Source organism: Anas acuta, chromosome 12 (assembly GCF_963932015.1).
Source record: "Anas acuta chromosome 12, bAnaAcu1.1, whole genome shotgun sequence".
NCBI lineage: Eukaryota > Metazoa > Chordata > Aves > Anseriformes > Anatidae > Anas > Anas acuta.
Genome location: NC_088990.1, coordinates 1886919 through 1913126, shown reverse-complemented (window position 1 = coordinate 1913126; position 26208 = coordinate 1886919). Strand labels below are relative to the sequence as shown.

Sequence of the window (26208 nt, the reverse complement as noted above, 5' to 3'; positions counted from 1 at the left end):
AAGTAATTAGATGAACTTCGTGATTGCTTGAAAATCAAGAATAGTGGTGAGGAGGTTTTTAACTGGTTGAATGAGTTGCATTCACTATAATAAACTTGAATCTTACATGTATGTACCATATCCTGTTGCTTTGCTGAAGCAGGAATTCAGAGTAAAGAGCATTCTTATAAATAGATAAAATAAAATCATCTGTAGTCCTGTCAGAGAAATGTAGAAATGTGGTATTGCCAGCACACTAATATGTCTGTCTGAATCATACATCCTCCCAACACTGCCTTTTTTTTTTTTCCCCCTTTCTGTTACCCATCCTCATTTTCACTGTTCTGATCACCTTTTGTAACACTGCCAACTGTTCTGGGGCAAGGCTACACAAATATTGGTGGAACTGGGATGAAGTGCAAGCAATTGAATTGCTCTTGGTGTAACACCTACCGTCTGCTGAGTGGGGTCGTAGGCGAGTACTCTGTGCTGCTGCTGTTATTTATTGTACACATGCAATTGCAGGTGTGCTAATTTTTTCAACCTGAAGAGGGCCAGAAACTCTGCCAGATACACAGAAGATCCATTTACCGAATTTTGACAGGCTTTTAAAATTTCTTCTGTCCAATGTGATATTTAATCGGAAAAGGGAAAGAGCTCAAAGACTTAAAGAAGAACGTGATTACCAGTAAAGCAATACAGTTGCAGGTTGTCTCCCAGTATGGGCAGCGCTCTGTGAACATATATCTAAATAGTTTAAATAGTCACTGTATCTGCAAACACTCAGCAGTGCTCTAACTCAGTTTATTAATATATCTATGTAGCTGCCTTAGCGATGTTTCAGGTGATTGTTAAATCCTAACTAAAGCATGATAATTGTATTCCTTGGTTAAATTAAAGCCGTGATATCCATTCCTAAGACCTGGAATAATCAGATATGCAAGCTGTTGGTGTGTATGTCCTATTGATTTAATATGCTTCTAATCAGTACATAAAGCTATAGGCCTGCAGTGTTAATTTTTCATATGCTTACAAAGTACCCTTTGATTTTCTGTCACGCGTTAATTACAGCGTTTTGCCATTAAATAGGAAGCTTTGTGTAAACTAATTACTAGGTAATCATTGTCTACCGCAAGCGTGCTGTTTGTACCTTTTATTTTATTCTAAAAATGCACAGATCTCGCAGTCTGGAACCACTATACCTTCCAGCCATTAGCTCTCACTAATTCATAGCATTATTGTGTTAAGATTGTAGGAGTTGTAATTGTTGTGGTATCAGTGCTGTTAATTACCGGAGTAAACAGTTGAAATGGTGCCAAGGTCTATTGTACAAGGCAGAGGAAAGGAGGTTTAAATGTTACTTCCACCATCTGGGGACTGGAGTAGAGGCAAATGCTAGAAAACAGCAGTGAGGCAATATCAGAACTTCAGCTCCAGGGTTTGAGGCCATATGGATCCAGAATATTTTGAATCAATTGAATTTAACTGCCAGTTTTTAGCAATAACAGTGTGGAAGGAGAGGATAAAGCAAGAGCACTAAAGAAATCTGAAATCCGTTAATGTTATCACATGCAATAAAATGCCTGCTTGGATTATTTTAAAAATGTTTATTTTGCTAAAATCCAAAAAAAAGGAACACACAGGCAACTCTAAGAATAAAAGAAGTTTAACTGTGTGCTGTTTGTGAAATGCAGCGCGGGTTTTGTCTGACAATTCCTTTAGTGTTACAGCTCAGCAATTTAGATAAAATTCCTGGCAAGTGACTGTGCATTATCTGTACGGTGTCTCTTTTCTTTTTGGAATCGCATTGTTTGGAATTCATTATAAGCCTTTCTTTAGTGAAACAAGCCAGAAATGGGGGGGGGGGGGGGGAGAGATAGATGACACGACTGAACAAAATTTATAGAGTTTGAAATATAGATAAACAATCCAGTTAGGAAAATCTTACTAATCTGAGAGTATCTGAATTGATTGTGCGTTTGCAGATATTAATTAAAATTCAGAAAAGACGTGCTCAAATGTTACTTATTTCATTTTGTATAAGTATTATCATCCTGAAGTCCTGAACTTACAAATCTTGAAATAAACGTAGGATTTTTTAAATTATTTTTTTAAAGGACTTTTAGAAAAGTATGAAAACTGTGTAATGTTTTCCTCATTCTGAAGGTACGCTTGGGGAGCCTTGAAAACAAACTGAAGGCCGCAATCTTGCCAAATAGATGCTCTTATGCACAAAATGCCAATGCACATAGAGTAGTTTTTGGAAAAGGAAAGCAAACTCTTTAATGAAATTGTCATCATCCCAAATTAACATGCCGTGCATAAACATGCAGAATTATTTGACAGGCTTGTAGAGCTTTCAAGATCCTCCTCCTGCCTGATTCTTGGTAGCACAGGCTGTAGCGATTTTGTATTTGATTTCCCCACATAGATTGTTTTCCGAGATGACATCTACAAAAAGGGATCTCGGCAGCATATTGCTGCTGCCAGTTTAGGAGTGTTCAGAGGAAATAGAAAGGATCTCTCTTTCTAAACAATCCTGGTTTATTTATCTTTTATTGGTCTGTTAGCAGATGTTGAAGCAGTTCAGGGCACAATGTAAACATGTGCTTTTCAATAGAGGTATGGTAAGTAGCAGAGTATACAATGAAACTGAAGCAATTGGGAGGGGTGTTTTGGACTAGGCCAGTATTTTTTGCTTTGTGTGCGCGTGTATGTAGCTGAATTTAGAATTAAAAGAAGTGCTTGATCTTTATATATTGAAATCCTCAGCGTGCAGAGTGACAGCATGAGCCAGAAGAGAAAACCATGGCCCCATGTGGTGTGAAAAAAGGAACAGCAGTTTAAGTGCTGGAAAGTTGAAAGAGAACTAACCTTCTTGTTCTTGTAGTCAAGGAAAGTGGCTGTTTTGTGCTTTTGTATTGAAGCATAGCATATGTGCCTCAGTTTGACAAAAAGCCTCTTGAGTCAAAGCAACCCTAGTCCTGTGTGCTGATCCAAAGCGAAGGCCGTGATAATGAGGGACGGGCTCTCAGGAAGCAGTGAGTAGATAATACTACATAAGTGGAGAATTCTGTGCACTGTTTTCGCCATTCTACTTAATGCAAGTCGCAGCCACGGTGAATCACTTGCCATACAGCTGAAATGGGCCATTAGCTATCAGGGAAAATTGTCTTTGCTACTTTCAGCAGATGGAGCAAATATTTTACAAAGCAATTTTACATACGAAAAACATTTGTGTTACTTGGTAATGATGGCTGTTTTACATGATGTTACCTTCTATCAGAACATACTTTTCCAGCTCATGGAAGGCAAAATTGGCACTTTTTAATTTTGAAATTTGCAGTTTATTATTAAATGCTTGGGCTCTCAATCAGGTTGCAAACTTTTAAGTAGGTAGGGTAATCAGTGTATCATATCCGAAATCGTTTTGATTTTTACAATCACTTCAAATTGTTTTGTTCACTGGGGTAGGTTGTGGTTCTGGCCAGCAGATATCTGTCTGAATTTGAAGAAATTGTTGAATCAGTTTGTTTTGCAAAATAAGAAGGAATTAAACTTATCTGGACTGCAGTCTGAAAGCAGTTACTGGACTCTTCTAATATTGCCGTGGTTGCTGATGTTACTGAGAACATAAGAATAAGCTGGGCTGGACCAATTCACATCAAGGCAGCTAGAATAAGTTATCATAGCTCCACTGATCACAATATAAAGGATATACTGTATAAACAGTGTGAATTGTCATAGTGCCATTGAAGTGGCATAAATTGCCATAGCTTCATTGACTTCAGCAAAGCTATGGCAGTTTGTTTTGCTGGGGATCTGTCTGCTGATTTTGTTCTTCTCTGGCCCAGTCAGCTTTACTTACTTGGAAGTTACTTTCTTCAGTCTGTTTGCTTGCGAGGTCTAGATAATTTCCTTTCAATCTGATTTTTAGCTAAAAAGCCCCAGGACTTTCTCATGCATTCTGCTCTGCAGCCTCTTTCTGTCCCCAGGTCTTTCTTCCTATTTCTAACTCTATTTCTTCTTCCTATTTATTTACTTATCTTCTCAACAGGCTTTTCTTTGTTGACTGATCTTTCTCGAGAAGATTTCCTTCAGCATATGCCACATTTGGTCCTATTTTTTGTTGCAGTGCTATTCCAAAAAAAAACTTCTAGAATTCAGCATGCAGAAGGGCAAGAAAATATTTTAGATTTAGAGAGAAAATGTGTAATTTTTTAATGCGTATTCAGCATTATAAAAAGATGCAAAACATTTGAACAGCTTTAAAGGTTTCTACGTGATGTAAACAGCATTTAGGCTGCTCATTTTTTACTTGTGCTAAGAAAAATCAGCTGAAAGATTTGAACAAATGCTCCCTGTTTACATTGAGCCTATGATTCTGAATTGTTTTGGGCCACATCAAGAGAGAAAACATTGGTAAGCTCTGCTGGAGATACCGTCCAATTTAAATGAAATTAGCCTACAGAGCACTGATCCTTTTAAAAGGTTTGACTCCATGAGTGAATGTTGGATCTGGGCTTGAATTTGCCTAGTAAAACTCCCTGTAATCAGGATTATTGCCTTTTTAGAGCTTACAGTTGCAAAAAAACTTCAGCTGGAATTCCAGGTGCTGATCCTGAAAAAGCGGTCTCGTATCTCCCTTCTGTGAACACCTGGATTATCTAGGCGTTCCTTGGTAAAAGCACTGTTATGTTGGGTCTGATCTCAAGAACATTTCTCAGATCTTCTTCAATCAGTTATTTCTCTAAAAGCCCCCATCTTCTTCCAGTAACGTGGTTGCTTTTGATGCACCCACCCTTCGCAGTCAGCTAGTACTGAGGGTGCTTTGAACTGCCAGGTGCTCCTGAGCCTGGCGATGGGCATCCCCACGGCCCTACCAGGCATTCTGAGTTTATCCCGAGCTGATCACCCCTTCACATGTTATTTCACCTTATTTAAGCAAGCAACACTTGGTTGATTGAGGAAGTGCCACAGGAGTCTTGCCTGGCTGATGTCCCTCGTGGACAGGCAGTAGCAGCACACGATGTTCCTCTGCAGGTAGGTGAGGTGAATGGGCTCTGTGTCTTGCCAGCAGCCTCCACTTACGAACCAGCTAAGTTTCTCTTCTGAGTTTGGAAGTTCTGCTTGATTTAGCACCCAGTTTAGGGAGCTTTCTTTCACGGCGGTGTGTGATCCGTGAAAACAGCTCTGGCTAAAAGGAGTCACAACTGTCCCCAGCACTGCTCCGTGGAATTGGCATGGCTGCCCTAATGTCCCTCAAAATTGTTGCAGTGGGAAATTGTGGCCCAGTTCACATAGCCGTTGTTTAATTTTTATTTATACTGGCTTGGTCACAGCACTCTCAAATGCTTCTACGCATCCAGCAGGGATTATTGTTATTTTTTTCCCCCTCTAATTCATCAAAAGCTTTCAGGCAGCCACAAAATACCTCTTCTTTTGTTTGTTTGTTTTTAGATTTCTGTTGAAATTGCTCAATACCCAGTCATTAGATCTCAGGGATGAGAGTCGGTGTGACAGAGGTACTGCTGAATGCACTGACAGGTGCAAACTGATTTGTAGGTCAGCAGCTCCATGACATTCATCATGGCTCAGATCCTCTCTCCGAAGCTGTATTTATTTTCATTGTGCAACAAACCACCTCATCTTGTGACTTCTTGGCTTAGCAATATTTCAACACCAATACAAACCAAGACAAGGCCAACTGGTATTTGCTCAGTTTTCTGTTGTTTTAGTCAGCTGAGCTATCAAAAACCAAAATTGCTGGTTAAGGATTTGTTTTGGGAGGAAGCTATCAAGGTGGGACCCAACTCTGGGTAAATTCTGAACTTGGATCTTGCTTTTTATATAGTACTTTGTTTTTGCTGTAAGGTTAAGATTATGCTTTGCAGTTTGTTGATACACTGACTTAGACCATTTTCAAACATTTTTTTCAGAGATGTTTAAAGTCAACAGCATACTTTTCTCCTTAGTATGTGACATGAGCTCACGTAGCCTAGATCACTGTCATATCTAAGCACCTCAATATTTTTATGCATTTTTCCTCGATTCCACATGATCTAGGGCACAGCAGTTATCCCCCTTTTCCGGCTGGACAGCTGAGGCACAGAAAGAAAGTCACTTTTCCAAAGTCTCACCAGGCAGATCTCATGCAGGATCAAGATGCACCTAGGTCTTCCGTATGTGGAGTTGACACCCCAATTATTGGCCCATGCTCATTCTCATTTTACTAGATAAATCACAGTATGCTGATTTTGAATTTGTATTTTTGGTTACGTCATATCATGTTTTTCATGACAAAACCCATCTCTTCAAATTCACTTATCTGGAAAAATAGATTTTTTTTTTCTTATTCTAGATGTTAGCCATAAGGTTTTATCATGTTCCTCCAGAGCTCCCGATAATATGATTGTGGCTTAGGACATTGCTAAGATCAGAGGACAGTTGGTCATCTTTTGAAGCTCTGGATGCTGGAGAGAGAGAATGTAAAAGAGAAGCAAAGAGGCCCAGGGGAAGCAGGAGAATGCTTATGAAGCAGCAAGGAAAGGAGCCTGAAGCAATAGAGTCAGGGTCCTTGCACTTTATATGCTCATGTTCTTCTGGGACATTTTTGAACAGTAAAAGCGATGCAGTTAGTTTCTGTATTTAATGGGGTTGTTTTGTGTGTGTAATAATATAGTGAAGAACTTGAAACTAGGAAAAAGCTTGTTTATCTCCTATAATATGACTAATCAAATTCTACCAAAGATAGAGGCGCTAATACACTTCTGAATTTGTTACAGACTGGGGAGCGCAATAAGAATATCTCCCATTTTAAAAACACTTGTGGTTGATTATTCCTCTCCCTCCCGCTTTTCTTTTTTTTTTTTTTGTGACTAGAGGCTGTTTGTGTTATATAACAGCTCAAACATACAGCCCATAAAAGTATTTCTGGTATATGTGACTATTTCAATATGCTCAGATCCAAAATATAAACAATGTAGAAGTTATTGACTGCTGGTATTGATCCCTAAGCAGTTACCAAGTGCTTAGCATTTTCAGTTGCCAGATCAAATTATTGATATAAATTATAATGAAATAGATGCTGCACTGAAGGTGGGGGGTGGAATTGTCTTTCAGAGAAGGAAAATTTTCAATAGGAGGGAAGAGTAGTAAGTAGAAAAATTAAAAAAGGCTTCCTGACTGTGGGTAAACAGTAACCACATTTTTTTTTTTTTTTTTTGCCTGTTGGAGGCCTGGTTTTTAATCACCCCACAAGCAGTTTTCATTTCTGTAGTAAAATTGCTTGTGGTTCTATTTAATTTGTTTCTGCAGGAGCCAGCTTTGGTGAAGATCTCCCAGGAGCTGCCGGGCCTTTTAGCACAGCACGTACAGCCAGTCAATGAGAAACGATTCCCTACATGGGAAAAATTCCTCCAAACATTTCTTAGTCAAGGTAAATAAGACTGCAAAGTCGCTGTTAAGTGTTATAAGGAGTAATTATACCATATTGTATGCCATATTCTTGTTAATCTTGGGCCCATTTAAATATTTATCTCCTTTTATTTCTCCATTATGCTTCAGATGTTCATTTACAAATGAATTATAGGCAGCTATTCTATCATTCATATGTCCTATCCAAGCATTTAACCTATATTAATTCTGGTTTGTCCTTCTTACATAATTCTAACTCAATAAGCACCAACTCCTTAATCCTGGGTTTCTGTACTGGAGGCTGTCACATTTGGCAAAGAACTTCTTTAGAGGATGCTGGCATGTGAGTTTGCACACACGTGAATGTAAGAATATTTCATCTTTGGCTGTTGGTGAGCATCTGCGAGTCGATTTTCTCTCCCATAGGACTAGGATTCAAGCTATATATGAACTCAGGGTGCTACATATATTGCATAAAGTCAGGCCTGGAGAAAAGCTGAGTTTTCCCTCCAGTGTTTGCTTTTCAAGCAGGTGGGATCACTGCTGAGAATCAGTAATGCAGTGCCTTATTGTCCTTTACAGTCCATTGTTACAGATGCCTAGTTAGACTGTTGCCGTGCTCTTTCTTGCCCTCCAGCCAAAGGAACATTAATAAGTTCCAATCTGAGAGCTGGAAGTTTTGTTCACGCGGTGCTGAGAGCTCACCAGGGCTTCCTGCATTAACTCTATTATGGCACCTTTGCATCAGAGCTGACCAGTATGCAACTAGTTTGTCCTAACTAAATGACTTACGGCATTATATGCAGTAAAAATGCAAATCCATAATGCTAAGCAAATTTCTCTGTGATTTTCCTATGGACAACCATGCTAGGAGTTGTCAGCTTTTCCAGCATTCCCATCTACATACCAAGTTCCTTGTGTGGGTGAATACCAAAAGGCAGACTACGTATCTCAGACCGTTGTATGGATGGGAATCTCCAGGAGCAGTTCCCAGCAGGAGACACCATTCCCCAGAGGTCCTGACACTGTCATTTCACTGCTGTTCTGGCCCTGGTATTTGCCTGGTATTTGGACAGTCCAGGGTTCATTAATATTACCCCAAAGCATACTCCTCCTGTCAGATGTGTGATACAGTTCAAGTTCAGAGCTGCTTGCAAAGCATCTGGAGATCAAAGCTGCTGGTTGAACTGTTCAGTGCTATAGTAGCTGAGATCTCTTTCTTTTCTAAGAGATTCATGGGTCCTAGCTATGCTGCTCACATTACATTTATTTACTTGCTCTATCTCCGTAGCAGTCCTCCCTGCAATGTCTGAGCACAATAGGAGCTGGATGGTTTCATTCTGTGCACTCTGAAGAGCGTCGTATGTGAATTTGATTACTAGCTTAACAGCTAATTCATTTCTTACTAGGTGGTGTGATAGAAGCCTTCCCGCTCTCAGAAAATGTCACAAACCTTACAGTGGATATGCTGATAGAGCCAACAGGCGAGATAACAATAGTGTCGTCTGGAGACCAGCTCCATGCTGATGGACCTTTGCGATCATCTGGCACTACCATTCCACAATGTTCCGTTGATCCAGCCGTTCTTAATTCACTCTGCTTAAAAATTGGAGAAACCTGTAAATCGAAAGGAGTGCTTGGTTACTTCTCAGTTGATTTTGTGACTTTCATCCATCCACAAACAATGGAGCAGCAGGTGAGTGGGGCAGATACACTACTTCATAATATCCCTCTGAGATCAAGAAATGTCTGCTTTCCTACTTGACTCCAAACAATAGTCAGGAGAAAGCTTTGCACTTTTAAACATTTTATTTCTCAGCGGTGAGGCCTGTGGAGGTAGGTAGACCATGTGGTTATTTTAACAATAACATAAAATTTAGACCTGATCTGCCAGGTGGACCCGAGGAACCTTTTACATCAGCCTGAAGAGAAACAAGCCAACAAAGCCTGAAGGGTTTCTTTCAAAGCTGAATGATTAAAAAAAAATATCTGAATTTCTTCCACTGACTTTTTTTTCCCACCTAAAATAAGTGTATTTTGTATTAAGTTGGTACTTACAGATGGTGGTCTCATGGGTAAGATCACCTAGTGTATTTTGGTTTTCAAAATGTTCTGAATCTTTTGTGTTTTGCTCAGGAAAAAAAAAAAGAGAGATTGTTGTACTTTTTGAATTAACCAATGTCTCTATAACAATGCAGATATAGTTTGAGGATGAATCTAAGAAAGAAGTGATATTGACAATTCTTATGCCAAATAGGATGGTAGTGGTGAACGGCTGGGTTTACATTATTTATGGCTAATTTAAGTAGAGAATAGATAAGTAGAGATAGGAAGCTGTCCAGTTATCATGTCTCAAAAAGTTACAGCCCTGGGTCAGGAGTTACTGTCTCTGAGCTGGTACAAAACAGCTGATAGATTCATACCTTGAATTTAAGTTCCCAACTTAAATTGAACTTGAATTAAGTTCCCAACTTAAATGAACTCACCTTGCAGCCTTTCCCATTGTAAGGTCTCTTGCCTCTATCCAACTGTCCTAGGAATCTCATGGGAGATTAATATAGAGTTTTACCTTCTTGTGAGTTTGGTTGGTATTGGTCAATAGGCTTGGATATTAAGCCAGGTGTACAAATTCAAAGCATAATGCTAGGAAAAAAATAAAGCAAATTCTGGGTGAAGAGGTTGAGCTTTCAGTGTTCAGGTAGTGGTCTTGTGTTTGAAGGCTAAAGAAAATTAGATATTTTTAAAAGAAAGTAAAATTGCTATTGGTAGTGATGGATAGTGTTGTTGAGCTTGCTAGGCACAATTGTACAAATTCAAAATCAGTATTTGCATGCAGATACCCATTCAAGATCTCAGCATCAAGTCTCAATTACTTGTATTTCCAAAGTATTTCCCTGTTTTTTAGGTCTTTTGCCGTTGCATGTGCACTCATCTACTTATCTGAGCAAGTTTGTTGTCTTCTACAATCCTCAGTTAGCAAGCTCACTATTTAAAGACTGTTTAACTGTAAAAGGGGACGTGCCTCTATTTAATGGGATAAGCTGGGATGGCTGGACTTCTTAAAACATGGTGTGGCTACATGCACTTGAATCCGTTTGGGTGTCAGTTTCGCCTAGGCAGCTGAAAATCACAGCTTGTATGGTGTGAGAAAAGGCTCTAAACACAGGGCTTGTATTTAAAACCCAAGAGTTAGCATATGGTATCTATTGGCAAAAGCTGGCTCTTTGGCAGTGCTATGATAATTGTATTCCATTTTAAGCACAGAGGAGGCTTAAAATCAGACTTTTGGTAACTGATACCACTGTAGGGTGACTGTGGTAAACCAGAGAATCAGAATAAGGTTAGCGTTGAAATACAGATCACAGTTACATTTGACTCCCAACATGTATTTACACAAGCATTGTAATTAGAAGTGTGGATAAGCCGTATTGGATAACTTCCACGTAAAGTTGCTTTAGAAAGATTAAAGGCTGACATTCTCACCCACTGAAGTCAGTGGGAGTTTTGCCAATTGGTTCACTCAAGCCAGGAGTTCACCAAAATGTAGAAATGCTCCCTAAATTATTAGGGTTGTGATGTTTCCTGGCATGACCAAGGACATATTAAATCTATCAGTGTTTCTTTTGGTCTCATTCTTCCTGTTTGTTCTGTCTTGGTTTTCTTCCCTTGTTTCCAATTGATTCTACCTTAATATTTCCTGTTTGTCAGCATGTACGACAACTTTAACATTATTTAAGCACAGGTTTTTAAATTTAACTAGATATAGAGGCAATTAATGATGCCATCTGTCTTGTGAGAGAGAGATTACACAAAAGATTGTGCTCCTGAAAGCACTATTTTTTTGGCAAACAAGAAATCCTATTAGGCTCTAAGAACATTTGCTCACTAATTTCAGAAGCGCCCATTTTAATGCAGTAGCTGAGAGGCTCAGATACATTTCCCTGGAAGTATAGTATACTTAGGCATTCTTTCAGAGTTATATTTTATGGAAAATATCAACTGATACATGATATTTTCAGTAAAACGAAAAATTAAATATATCATTGAACATCTGTTACCAGTACAGTCTGAGTATTTAAATACTTAAAAATCCCTGAAACCTTCATAAAGTTACATGCGACATAAATACAACTCTTTAAGAAATGTGAAGGGCCAAATAAGTGAAAACGTATTTCTGCTGTTGTGGACTGAGCAGGCACATGCTGCAGTGCCTGGCCTCACACGTACAAACCCCGTGTGCTTGGGCAAAGGGGACTCTGGAGCAGATAAGCACGTATTTGAGTTTCAGGCTCTTCATTCTGAAAGCCTTTAAAAATCTATATGCCATGTTTATAAGCATAAAATTAAATTCGGTATGAACAACAAGGTACTGCTTATATTTTTAAGTCTGCTCCTGTTAGAGAGTATGTTCCTTCAACATATTGTTTCCTTCTACATGTCGTTGTGATATTGTGTCCCCGTGGAGCGATAGAAGCAAACAGACTCTGCATGATGGATAAGTAACAGTGCATGGCTGTCCTACAGGCAATTCCAAGGGAAAGCTGGAAGGAGCGTAGAAACAAGACAGTAATCCCCGTCTGGGTGAGGGTAGAGCTTTGTAACTGCCAGACACAGCGGTATCTTTACTCTCTTGCAGTTTTTGGTGTCTGTCTAACAGCAGACAAGAGGGATGCTGCTCAGCTCTTCCTTGGGTTATGACAGAACTGGAGGAGGTCGCAGTTTGCAGCCACGGCACTGTATGGGCTGTGGGAGGATCTAACCCCTGGCAGATAGTCTGCACACCCGAGCTGCACTCTCCTGGATGCTGCACTTTACTTGTAGCACACCTTTGTTTGCTTTTTGTACAGCTAAAGCCTGAGGGGAGGGAGCTGAACTTCTCCAAGGCTCGGCTAGCTGAGGAAGGCAGCGAGGCAGAGCCTGCTGCTGATGGCATCACCTCTGCTCTGTCTGCCCCAGAGCGCTCCGTGGGGGCAAGCAGGTGAAGGCATCCAGGGGACTTAGTGCCCACTGCCACCAGCCTCCTGGCTGTGAGGGGCTGAGAAAGCTGGGGCATGGTGAGCTGCTCCGCTCGCCTCCAGCATCCGCTTCCATCTCGGTTATCAGCAGCTGCAGCTTGCTCCCTAGGGGAAGGCAGGTGGAGCCACACCGTTCTCAGTGTCTTGGGGAAAACCACGGAGGAGAAACATTAGGTGCTTCACTCGGACTGAGTCACTTCTGATTCCCACTCAATTCTCCAGAACTGATCTCGAAGAGCAAGGCCTTGACCCTTTGAAGTGAAGCCCTACGCAGTATTGACTGAATGCTTCTCGGATCCCGTCCTGACAAGGAGTTGCACCTAAATAAGTCCATTTAATTGAGTGGGACTGTTTGAATGCATAAACTTACATCCATGGATTTGTGGACAGATAATTTGGAGAAGTGGGGTCGTAAGTCACCTTTTTCATTGGTCTCATAGATTGCAGAGCCCCATATGTTTTGCAGCGTTAGCAAGAGCACTGGGTTAAGTTGTTTACCAGGGAAGAAAAGGATAATATCTTCCTGAATGCTCATGAAAGAGAAATCTTGAGATGGCACTACGAAGAGCTGGGGAGGCCCAGGTGGGTGTTCCCACCCCCATCCATCCCGCTCAGTCCTGGCATAAAAGGGCCCCGAGGAGGGGTCAGGGCTGACGGCCTCAGCCCCATGGGCCGGTCTGGGGTTAGAAAGAGGGAACTGGAGCAGACCTTTTAGACCTCTCTCTAGCCCATCGGTCAGCTCTGTTTCTATAATTTAGGTAATGCTTTGAGGGATGCTTTTGGTGGGATGCCTTCTTCTGTATTCACGTGTGCATCCTAAAATCATTCCCAGCGTTTCCCTACAGAAGCAGTGTTATTTTCAAACAGGAGACACAGTTTTCTCATTAACCACCTTCCAGTCCTGAATTCAGCAGGATAGAGTTCAGGGCCAGTTTTTGGGCCCTAAAATATCACAGCCAGCACCAAACCATCCCAGCAGCTGCCACGAGATGGCAGCCGGTTAAGATCCTGTCTGTGGTTGCAGCTGAAATAATCAATTCTATTGTGAATTTTAAAAGTCATAAAAGAAGCTCTATTTTCAACACCCAAGTAGCATTAATATTTTACTAATTGACATTTTTACAGTGTCATTCAACCACTTCTTTAAAAATAGCAGGTGCGCTCTTTACAATAATGCAGACATCAATACTAGATGCAGATAAAACAATTATACTGGAGAAAGAAAAGCTATAATTTAGTAACTGTTTAAGAATTTATGTTTCCTTCCCTTCTCAAGTTTATGCTTTAAAGCTGAAGCATTTTTATGGTAGTAGTAAAGAATTACACTATAATTGTGACTCTGCTCACTTGAGATGTCTCTACCACGAAGCACAGGCTCGTCAGCTGCGCATGCTCCAGGAGAGCGTCTCCTGGCAGCACTTGGCAGCCTGTGTAAAAGGCAGCAATTCCAGACTTGATCATATTTCCTCGGACAAACAGCCAGTAAGTCTTGTAGGATGTATTTCTGTTTTTTGTCCAGTGGTAGGATTCTGGAAAACCCTAATCTATGTTTTGAGATCTTAAATCTTAACTAGCGCCTCTACTTTTTCTTTTTGACTCCAAGTCAGTATAAAATCACAGATCTGATTACCTTTGAACTTTTGTTTGTTGCTTGAAAATCAAATAACAGTTCTAGATGTCATAAGTGGGCTCTGTTCCAGTTTGATTTCTGAACACGTAAGTGTCCTGAAAGACCTGAAGTGTCTTTCAGGACACTTCATACTTCAAATAGTGTATGTTACGCTATTTGCCATGCAGTCCTGTAAGGATGTGATGTTAAATACCTGTGATTGCATAAATGCACTTATTGTATATCCTCAGATAATGAGGACGGACTGAAGTATTTTAGCTATTTGTTATTTTTTATGATTCTATCATTCTTTTAGCTTTACTTAAACTTGAACTTTGCACAGGCCTTCTTCTGATGGCTTCTGATTTACTGGAGGAAATGATAATTCAGCTGGTTAGTAATTGCCTGACCTCCACAGGCGCTGCTTTATAAACTATGGAAATACATTCATTAAAACACACACACACACACACACACAGCCCCAGCTCAGACTTTCAAGGCATTCTATAAGCTTTTGCCACTCATTTTGTATTACTTTGAAGGAAAACTTGTTGCAGTCCTGTAGATGGTATTAGAGTTGAGTCTAAACAAATTTTCTAGTCTGTTCAGAGAACAGCCTAAACTAAGAAATAAGTCTGCTATGTCTTCTCTTCTGCCTGTGCGAGCTCTGTGGAGCTGTTGGACTGCTTTAAAGACTACATGCCGCAAATGTGGACTTGGGTTGATGTTTCTAAGAAATGGGTTTTGTGTGTTGTTTTGGTTTTTGTTTTTGTTTTTTTTTCTTGGGTTTTTGTTTTTTTTTTTTTTTTTTGATAGACTGCAGTAACAGCTACTACTCTAAGTTCTGAGACTAAGTGAAAAGCCTTTAATAGATTTCAGTAGGCTCACATCCCAATGAGTAGATGTTTTAGTTGTCTGCTAGAAATGCCACGTCCTGCTTGTTTCACAGCTCTGTCAGTGCTGAGCTGAGAGGGTAGCCCTCCCTTTGAAACTATGCAGTTTGGCACGAGTCTGGTAACTTCTCCACAGAAAATGAGAAGTCATCAACTATTGAGCCCACCTAATTAGAATTCTTTAGACCCAGATATAAAGGATTCTGGTGCCTTTTTCTTTGTTTATTACAATTAATTTTAGGTCATTACACTCAGGGGACACCTGCTAACTTCAATATGGTCAACATGTGCTTAATATGATATAATGCGCTCCCCCTGTCCATTTGGGAGTATATATTGATATATTATTGGTGAAAGGTGCCAGACTGATAAAGCCAGCAAACAGATGTCCACTGCCTAATTCCAGAATAAGAGCACTATAAGCAGCTGCACAGCAATTGTCTTACACGGCTCCACCAGCCAAACTCAGGCCTGCTGAACTTCCACCCTTGCTTGAGACTACAGGAAGCGCTGCTTGGTGTTGGTTGGGACAATTTGGCAAAGAACGCTTCTGACCTTCAGAAACTGAATGGGACTTAGAGATTGTTCCACTGAAGAATTCAGTCAGCTAGCTGCTAATGGTCTGGCCTGCATTTGTACTAATAAAATGGAAAAAACAATGTCCTGTTCAAATCCCATGAACATAAAGTTGCCCAGGCCCTGTGCCTCTCCTGTTTCAGTAGCAGTACAAAGGGAATTTAAAGGTTATTTCTGGATTTCCATGGCAAAAGGGAATCCCCTGCTAGGTTAAAGCTGGAATCTCATGCCATCTGATCCTTCTTTCTCCCCACATTAGTGATGGTCTGGGACACATCCAGGGCAGAAAGGGACATGGCTCCAGTGCAGTGTTCTGCAATACTCCCGAGCCAGCAAAAGCATCCTTGGGGGTGATCCCAGCTGGCACACATTAATGACCATTTGGCTGCTTCAACTTGCAGTAGGGGTGGTTCAGCCTCCGGCTCCGGCCCAGAATGCGAGGAGGTGGACAGGTGGCTTGCAGCCAGGTTTGCCTTCCTTGTGCTCAGGGCTGGGGAGACCCACACCCAGGATTTAAAAAAGCAAAAACCACGATGAATTTACCAGTGTAGAATGTAACCGTGACTGATGTTTAAGTAGGTATTAATGAAAAGAGTAGCAGGCAGGACTGGGGAGGGCACCTTCCTTTTTTACACAGCAGGGCCATCAGCCCCCCCTGCTGATGTGAGCTGTTTTGTAGGCAGTGGTACGAGGCTGAGATGATGAAGCCATGTCCAAAGCAACTAACTGGCGCACTCTTAAAGTAAACAGAAACTCCTCAAACTAGAATTTGGCCATTCTCATAATTTGCAGCATGAAATTTTCCATGCTAAGAGGTTTTTCTCCTCTCGCGTGCTATAGCCCCTTCCTTGGGCAGGGGTGAGGCTGGAGCTACATCCCTGTGCAGGGGGCATCCTGTAGGGCTCCTTGTGCCTTCTTGGGGACTAGGAAGGTGCAGTCGGGCGTTAGAGCCAGGTTGGCATGCTGGGTTTTTGTTCAGGTTAAGTGAAATGCATCACACAAGTAATTAATGGGACTCTTCTCTGGATGTGAAATTAAAGCAATGCCATTGGCACGTACTTTAATTTTAGTTAGTGACAACATGGGATGTGTTGAGTAGCTTTTGCAAAATATATGTGCTATCCCACGTTCTGCGTGGTTTGTCTGTGTCTCGACCAGGGCGTGATGAATTTGGCTTGTGATAATGACTGTATATGTTTGACAGGCTGCATTTTCTAAGACTTTATCTGCTGTTAAATGCCAGTCCATTCTCTACACACTGCCAGAACACAAGCCTTGTATTTATCCACAGTGCAGATACACTACTGTCACACTGCATCTTTGGTTAGTTTTCATGGGTTTTGCATCTCAGCCACTTTCTGGTCCGCTTTCAGCCTAAGTTGCCTTCTGCCCCTCTGCTCGTGCAGCGACAAAGCTCCCAGATAGTGTGGGTATTGACTTTGAGGGTAGAGCAAAGCAGATGTAGTATTGGGGTCTGGATTAAGAATGACCAGTTCATTTTTCCCTGAGCTGGATTGTCCTTGGATGTCCAGGCTTTTCAGTTGTCCCTGCTCTTCTCACATAGCCTGGCCACCTCTTTCTGGGGACAAAGCTTTAAGTGAGAATCCAAAATACAGCTCAGGCAAGGTTCAAGGCACGTTTTGCTGTTACTGATCTGTTGACAATATTTATGGAAATTAATGTAGCGCTTTTACTGCGTGCACGGTTTAGAATTACTACTTAGTTACTGGAAAGGTTGGCACATACTGGAAAAGTACAAATTGATATGAAAGTTCCTTCCTGTCTCGCAGAAGTGATGATAAAGAATAAATTATTGAAGAAAATTAAGCATTGTAATTGGGGAACATTCCCTATTACTAAGTAAAGCCAGCTATTTGCATCCGATTTGCATTTTATACCATGCAGCAGGAAATATTTAAGTTGACAAATAGGATATTTAATACAGCAACAGATACTTGGCAGTTAGTTATTAACAACTGTTACTGATGTGATTTATTCACCATTATAAAAAGGGCATTACTATGTGAATATGATTCAGAAATTAACTCCAGTTTACCAAGAGGCCTTGACTGCCTGACCTCTTAATATCCTTATAATGATGCCATTTAACATTCAAAGGCTTATTCAAGTCATTCACTGCTAGATTTGTTTTAAAGGGGTTCACTGTAGGGCAGATATTTGCGTGCGTTAACATTTCTCATTGGTGTAGTAGGCACAAGCATTTTTTAAAAGGGAAAAACTCATGGGGAAAACCGTGCCCGGGTTGTTGGGGGCGGAGGAGCCTTGCAGGAGCAATCCATGGTGCTTCCTTCTGCTACGCCCTCGATGCGGACTGGCTCCACAAATCTTGCATGAATTCCACAAGCTTTGATGCTTGGGTATAACTGGATTGGCTCCACAAAGGTGCTTTAACTCCCCCTGAGCAAAGTGGGGTTTCAAGCTTCAACCCTTTGGGAGCTGGGCACCAACATCCTGCCTGTATTCATCTGCACTGGCAAATGCCAAGCGTGCCCAGAAGCCCAAGAGGCTGAGGAATTCAGCTGCTCATACACTGCAGACTGGCCATGATTTTAGCTGCAAGGCCAGCCTCCTGCACCTTGAAGCAGACCAGCCACCCACGGCTGGGGTTCCCTGGCTGGAGAATCACAGAATCACAGAATTATCCGTTTACTTTTTCTAATTCTTGCTAAAATCTTGGCAGTACAGGTAGCTGTTTTCTCCTTAGCATTTCAGTTTTCACTGAGAATTTATTTTTTGAATCCACTTAGGAATTCTGATTGTTCCAGTTTGGAAGGGATGCCCCAACACAAGGAAACCATAAGTATGCATTATCAGCATGCTCAAAAATAAAGGCATAGATGACAATTGCTGGGTTTCACCTTTCTTGTTCTGTTTCTTAATGCACCTGTTTGTGTTTCATTAGGTATGGGCAACAGACCTTGACCTTTGCTATAGTGACCAGCTGGCCTTGACTCAGCTCATGTTGTATGTGACAGATGGAAACCTGGATTGTCGCTCTAGCCTCTTTGAAGTACCTCTTGGATCGAAGAAAATGAAAAGCCAATGTACTCAGCATAAGGAGACAAAAACTGTAAGCAGTGATTTGTTTACAAATCAAATTATTAATATAAATTACTGCACAGTTAAAATCTGTCCTAGATCACTCCTCTGAAGGAACTCAATAGCAAAATTGCTACTTTTAGATTTTAGAAGGTTAATAAAGTAAACAGGATGCTATTACATTAGAAATTAAAAGAAATGTTCTGGATGCTTAGGGGTACTTGATTATTTATCCCTTTTTTATCAGACACTGAATTGTGGTAGCAACTAACTTCTAAATACATAGCTTTCAAGTTATAAAAAATTCTCTGTTGGTTAAGTGTTGCAAGAAACAGAAAGAGGTGAAAGCACTGCTCTGACTATGGGAGTTACTTAAAAGCAGTCAAGCAGAAATATGAGCCTTCAGCTTATGAGCTCTGATTGGGAATTAGAAGTGAGAGCACTGAAGTTCTGTCCCAGCTTTGTGCCTTCGTGCACACAGCTGAAGGTGAAACAATCAGGGCTATAACCACAGAAGGATCTGAACACACAAATCCCTCCCAGCTCTCACTTGAGTTAAACCCAAATGTTGGTTCTCAGTTCATTCAGTTCTGCATAGCACTGGAGCCATCTGACTCTTCGGTGTTAATAATCAGTATTAATATTCAGAATTAATTATGGACACAGCCGTTTGAACAGGAGGAAAAACTCATAGCGCCCAAACTGAGGTGAGTTCCCTAAGCAGGAGTATGCAGCTGTACTCCCTCTTGCTTGTTCTCTCTGGACCCGAGTTATGAAGCCCAAGGGGGAAAAGCCCTGAAGTCTCCCCTGCTTGATCTTACTGCCCTCTGTTGAGAGCTGAGATTCACCTGCACTCAATGCCATGCGTTGTGCATGGAAGGGCACTTGGGGCTCTCTCTGGGTACTGCACACGTGAATTTGAATAAAATGATATTTGTGTATTGCTTTGAAACCCATATAAACACACTGTCACAGAAGCATGGCTAACATATGACTCTTGCTTGGTGATCTATTTATTAGTTTTGTTATTGGTGCAGGACTTAACATGGCTTCTCTACCTAGACTGTCCCTCTTTAAAGGGAAAAAAGGCTTTAGAAAAGTCAGAGCATAAGAAACATATGTACATAGAGATATAGATATAAGACAGATGCTGGTTTCACACATCCTGGCTGAAGAGTCCCAACTCCCTTTTTTTGTACAAAGAGCAGGAATGTAGCACCATTCCAAAAATGTCTGGAGCTGTAATTCAGAGGTTAATGAGCTCTTGATCTATTGTTCTTGTCAAGCAACCACTTTTAGTTGGAGAGAAGTAAATTAGATATGATTAGTCCCAGTAGTACAAGTTTTAGAAATGAAAAGTAATCAAGTAGCAACTTTTTTAATTAAAATTCTGTCAGAATTAACATAAATTGTCAGTGTATCCTTTATTTTTCTTCTTTCTTTAATTCTGAGGTTTTTATCTCCTTAAGAGTTAACTACAAAGATACTGTTCTGTCTGGAAAGTATCTTTAGGGAAAAAAACAAACAAATGAAGAGACAAATGCTTTTACAGCACATGATCTGTAATGAATGATTAAGTAAAACACTTTGTGTAAAATTATGATGTTAATAATGATTCTGTCCCTTTTAATTTATTATATATTCTCAGTCCTAGTAGGTTTGATTTTGATAAAACGGAGCAGCAACTCAGTTTGTGTGATGATTTTATTTTTAGAAATCCTTCTTTGAAAGAACAAATTTCCTAGATACTGCTGCTACTGTAATTATGTACAAAACCAATCACTCATTATAGTTAGGATACATTATCTTCTAGACAGATGAGGCTAAATAAGCAACACATTAATAATTCATACTGCAGTTCATTATGCATGTGTATGCATGCTTTGTAGCTGAAATAAGCACCTCATCAACCTGATGCCAACCCTTAAACAATAGTTCTGTGTTATTGCAGCCACATTCAAGTTTACGCTTGTTAAACTGCTACTTGGATTATTTTATCAAGCATTCATTTATTTGTGGTCCCCTACTGCAGAGAACAGATTTTGGAAGCTCCTTTTTTAAGTTAATGACTTGAGCAATGGGTGTTATTAATTCTCAGAATATTATAAACATGATTAATTTTCAGGCAGAGATGTATTATATAAGGATTTCAACTATGTCAACTTAAATGAGTCAATGTCAAAACAAATATCATTTCAGAAAAAATACTGTAAATTACATGCTTCAATGTGCAGTATCCCCACTCTGAACAAACAGTCCAGTATTAAAAAGAAGATCACAGGAAAGGCTCGTTTTAGGAGAACAGCTCTATTCAGTTCTGTGCAATGCAACATCTCTATTCTTTTGAGCATTGATAGAGTTTAAACTCAAATGTTGCACTGAATTTTATCCGTAGCATGCACTCTGCTGGTATCAGCTGAATAGCTCCTTGGAGGCACCAGGCAGGGTCTATTTGAAGACTTGCTGGAAAAATGATACTCACGGGAATTGCATCCTCAATCTTGGAGAAATCCACTTGAAATTTGGCTTTAGAGAAACTGTTGAAAACCTTTTATCCTTTGGCAGAAACTTCGTATTGTTCACCCTAGAATTTCTGCTACCAAGAAGAGCCGGCTCTAGAACAACACAGCGTTCTGCAGGGCAGGATGCATTCAGAGGGTCCTGACAACAGGCACTTAGAATGATTTCACAGGGCTTAGCTGCTAGTGAATTTGTGAAAATGGCAAAATGTGGCTCATAAAAAGTAATTCTGTAGACTTCATCTATGATAAACAGTTTTATGCAAAGTGTAAGGTGAGGATTTACTTTTGCTGCATAGAAATGCCTATGTTCAATGCACGTTGCTATGAACAGGGATTCCTCCAAAAGGAGTCAATGGTCTTACTCCATGCCACTTAGAAAAAAATGTTTATTTGGATAGCAAATTATTAGTTTCTGATATAAAATGTCGTGAAAACAGCGAATCTTGTATTGTTTTCTTCAGCCTTCTCCAGGAAGCAACCGCTGTGCAGTAGCGAGCAGTCAACTGAGGCACTCCGGTCTTTCCTTAATCTACTATAATGTTCTCCTCCAGATGTGTAAAGCTCACGGTGTGGGATTTGACCTCCAGGTATAAGCAGGAAAGATTAGAAAACATGATGTTCACTCTGCATAATTTTTGTATGTAAATTCTAATATGGTGAAACCACTTAGCACAATGTAAAGTTCAAGTGTACTGTTTAGCATAATATAACGTTCAAGTGTTCTATTAGACTAAAAACAGAGCAAGGTGTTTGCTCAAGAGTTATACTCAAGAGGACTTGTAAGAGTAAATCAGAATTGATTTGATTTTAAATTGTTTTCATGATGCTAATTAATGAACTCTAAATTGCATAAAAGTCTTCAGCAGTTCCTGTAAAAATTAGGCTAACATTATAACACTTAGCCTACTTTAGCTGGGATTTGAGTCTTGAAGAGCTGCAGTACTGAGATACATCACCTGCTTTTTGGCTTCTGACTGGAATCAGCCAAGGATGAAGAGCATTACCATTTTTATGTTACACCACAGGGAGTGAGGCTGTGTCTCTCTTGGAGACTACAGAGAGAATGCTGTCCTGGCTGGTTTGTTTGGGTCGCTCTGTAGGTAAAAAGGATAAAGGCTGTCAGCCATGAGCTGTGCTTGGGCTTAGGACAATGCTAGCACAGAATTTTCATGAGAGCACTTGGCTATAATATGGCCATTTCACACATTTCTGTACCCATAATAATGTAAAATGATAATATAAAATGCTTAAGGCTTGTGAACAGAACTATACAAAGAAAAGAATTAAATGTAAAAAAGTTCAGAAGATGTTATGCAAGACAGAACAGCAGATAGAGCTTTCAGATCCTAAGGCAGAGGGTTTCATTGGGAAATGCACATTGTCACCAGTATCAGGCCCATGATGAACTAGAGCAGAGGTTAATGAAAGTTCATGTCCAGTTTGTATTTAAGGAAAAGCACAAACTTTAAGAACAGGAAAATCTAAACATTTTCAATGTCTTAATTTAAGTTAGTGTAATGCTTTTAGAGGGTAACTTGTCTCTTGATAAAATAAATGTAAAGGGATAGTTTTTTGGGTACTTATGACCACCTGCTATTGCGCTGCATCAAAAGTATTTGCCATCAAATAGACTCTGATGAATATATTTATTTACATAAAGTTAATGTATTGTATTCTCTACGATATTTAGAGCAACAATCTACTTTACTGAGCAGTAAGCCATCACAAACAATTCCAAACTAGTCTTTCTTAGATATGACTATGAATCTACTGTCCCTGTACAATCTATTTATTATAATTATCACTATTTTAGGAATAATTAACACTGGTTTGTCTTTCTACTTAACAGGAAAAACAGGGAACAATTTTTATATTGTATGACGATCAGAAGCGACACAGATTGGGAATGATGTAAGTACACACTGTCAGTTACATAGGCTGATAAAGAGCTGGGAACACAGTTGATCTGCAGAGAGTGGCACCACGGTGTACGCTGCCTTGGGCTCCAACAAAAGTGCAGAAAATGAACAATCTGAACAGCACACACTCAACAAACAAGTTCAGTGACTGTCACCTACTGTTCAAACAAGTACAGTGACTTTGCATAGGATTGTCCTTTTGAAAAGTTTTTGGGAGGCTTTAAGCATTTTGGTAATCAAAAAAAAATGTACAGGAATCTGCTCAGATTAAAGTCTGACTGCACTGCAGACTGAAGGCGTACAGCAATTCACTGTCAGTAGCAATCTAACTGTGAGAGCACACACATTAGCACAGGCATACTTTACAGGCAACGTTTTGAAAAACCTTACTGTACATGCTGCAAAGGTCAGTATTTAATGCCTTTTATATTGCTCTTTACAAAGTGATCAACAGCAGTCGGAGAGACTACGGCAGGTCTGATAGTTTAATAATGCTTCAGACATATGAACCTCTCCTAAGAAGTCCAACAAAGCATAATCTGCAAAAACTTCATATGCAATGACTGAAAACCTCTCCTCAGAGGAAATTTATGTAAAGTTTGCTGCCAAAATAGGACATAATGTCTGACAGGCAGAAATGGTCTGTTCTCAGTCTGCTCTCTATTTCTTTGATGCTGGTGCTATTTCATTAAAGACCTGGATAAGAAAAACAGCTGCCTTGAGTATTGGATGTAACTGCAAGTAATTTATAGGGCAGGAAAAGAATTCAAAATTATTTTGACAAAATGAAGAAACAAACTGTAAAATAGAATTATGTCCAAGTGGAGCCAGGTAAAAGAAATTGCACTTAGCAGTAGTGAAGATGAGGAACACCAGTTTTGCAGAAAAGGATCTGTGGGTTATAGAGGTTTACAAACAGTGTCATAATCTTATGGAAAAAAGGTAAGAAATGTACTTCTAATGTCTTCCAGGTAAACAACTCCTTTCATTTGGAGAGAGGCAATGAAAATGTTATAGAGGTCTAGAAAATATGACTTACAACAAAAGACTAACTGGAGAGAAAGGGAGGAGGCAGAAACGATATCTGCTAAAAATATAAAAATTGAAACCTCTGCAGGAAGGAAAAATCTGTTTTCTATGTCTTTGCTAGTAAGACAAAGGAAATGGACTTACCTTCCAGCAAGAAAGGTTCAGTTTTAGCATAAGAAAAAATGTTGATAGTAACGAAAATGAAGCACTAATTAGATTTTTCAGTGAGGTCATCATTGACGGTGTTTAGTAATAGATGAGACAAACCTCTGTCAGAATGAAATAAGTAGCATTGATCCTGCCTTAGCACAGAGCATGGACTAAATGAATCCTAAAGATTGTTTCTAGGGCTATGGTTCTTCCACCTGTTCTGAGCTTCTTGTGGATGAGGCTGTGGGCAGTAAACAAGCCAGCCAGATCTATGTAAAGCTCAGATACTCCCACACTATATTGCCCTCACCTGTAGTCACAATGTTGGCAGCCTATGATTGAGCTGTAAGATAAATTTGAAACAAAATCACTAAACAAGGACTTTTTCAAATGGTTACTGTAGATATATTACAAGTGATTTAGGTGTTTGAAAGTGTTCCATAAGCCACTAAACTCTCCTAACAGCTCACTGATGCTGCAAGGTAAGCTTTTTGCTTTTTTTAGACACCAACTATGAAGTCCTCCTCACTCCTGTCCCTTCTTTTGCATTGTCTTTGGCATTTTCACACCTCACTGGGAGCTGATTTAGCTCAGTAACTCAGCAGAAAGCTTTCTTTCATTGGATCAGTTTTCTGTGAGGCTAAAACAGAATGAGTTCATAGATGGGTATAGATTGAATATGAGATTTGTGGAAGATAGATGGGGAGAAACTGAAGAAAGAATTGTTGGTAAATGGCCCTTTTTGGAGTCTGTGAACTACTGGACCCATTGGTGTGATTTCACTTTAATTATTAGCTATGTACCTTGGAAAATGAAGTCTGTATGTTAGAGATACTGCATCCTACCTAAATTCTTGCTAACTCCTTTAGACTGATACCACATAAGTTGTTCCCCTTGTAAAAAACGTAACACCACCTCCTGGATCACCAGCTTGAATTGGCAATTACTAATATTTTACTAGAATACTTTCATTCATTTCCCACACATTCTGATGCTAGAATTGTCTTCCATTGTCTTCCAGTTTGAGGTTATAAAGTCACTGAAATACCTAAAATATCTATATCATCCGTTTTAAAACGTTGGAGATACATCGTCACTTCTAGTCAGTAAATGAGGGAAATTGTCAGGGAGTGCAGTGATAGGACAAGGGGTAATGGCTTTAAACTAAAAGAGGGTGGGCTTAGATTAGATATAGGATGAAATTGAGGGTGGTGAAGAACTGGAACAGGTTGCCCAGAGGAGCTGTGGATGCCCCCTCCTTGGAAGCGTTCAAGGCCAGGTTGGATGGGGCTTTGAGCAATCTGGTACAGTGGGTGGTGTTCATGGGAAGGGGTTGGAATTAGGTGATCTTTAAGGTCCCTTCCAACCCAAACCATTCTGATTCTATAACATTTTTCCTCAGCACAGCATCCTATTCCGTAAGACAGCATGTATTGAGAGTCTGTATGTAGCAGTGAGAAAGCAAAGCCCCAAAAGATAAAATTTGTACTTCTAAGTAAGCTACAACAGCCTAAGAAACACTGCTGCTGCTGAAATTCCTATCCGATGTCTTTCACAAATTGTAGGCAGAAGTAACAGTTCTTCCAAAGTAATCCAGAGATTTAATGTGCTCTGGTGTCTCAGTCCTAACTCAATGGTAGTCTCTTACTTGGAACAGCTGAAACCTTACTGCTTACTTCTGCTGTTGATTAATAAAAATTATTTATTACACAAATCCTTTCTGTTGACAAGTTAAAATGGAGCCTCATCTTTCATATCTCCCTGAAGATTGCCACCTTGTGAGATTGAAAATACTCATTAAATTCCATCACCAGACAGACACAAATGAGAGGGCGATTGTTTTTAAGCATGTGAAGGGAATCATTGGTAAACTCATTTGTTTGGATATCATTAACAGAACAATCGGAGAGGATCTCCAGGGGGTCCTCATGACCTTTGCTCGCAATCTCTTCATCATCCATCAAGAAATATCAGCACCTAATATGCAAGGCGAGACCAATTTTAAGGTGAGGTGTTAATTAACTAACGATCCTGGTTAAT

At 40.0% G+C, this 26208-nt stretch overlaps 1 protein-coding gene across 2 annotated transcripts in view; it reads left to right on the top strand.

Annotated features, from left to right (window-relative positions):
• IQCH (IQ motif containing H) overlaps nt 1-26208 on the top strand; it is an 80666-nt gene that overhangs the window by 49768 nt on the left and 4690 nt on the right. For both annotated transcript variants that reach the window (XM_068695818.1, XM_068695819.1), the window contains 6 exons: nt 7297-7417; nt 8805-9091; nt 18412-18579; nt 21532-21657; nt 22920-22981; nt 26066-26174. In XM_068695818.1, coding sequence (XP_068551919.1) covers nt 7297-7417; nt 8805-9091; nt 18412-18579; nt 21532-21657; nt 22920-22981; nt 26066-26174 — 873 coding nt within the window. The remainder of the gene's footprint in view (nt 1-7296; nt 7418-8804; nt 9092-18411; nt 18580-21531; nt 21658-22919; nt 22982-26065; nt 26175-26208) is intronic.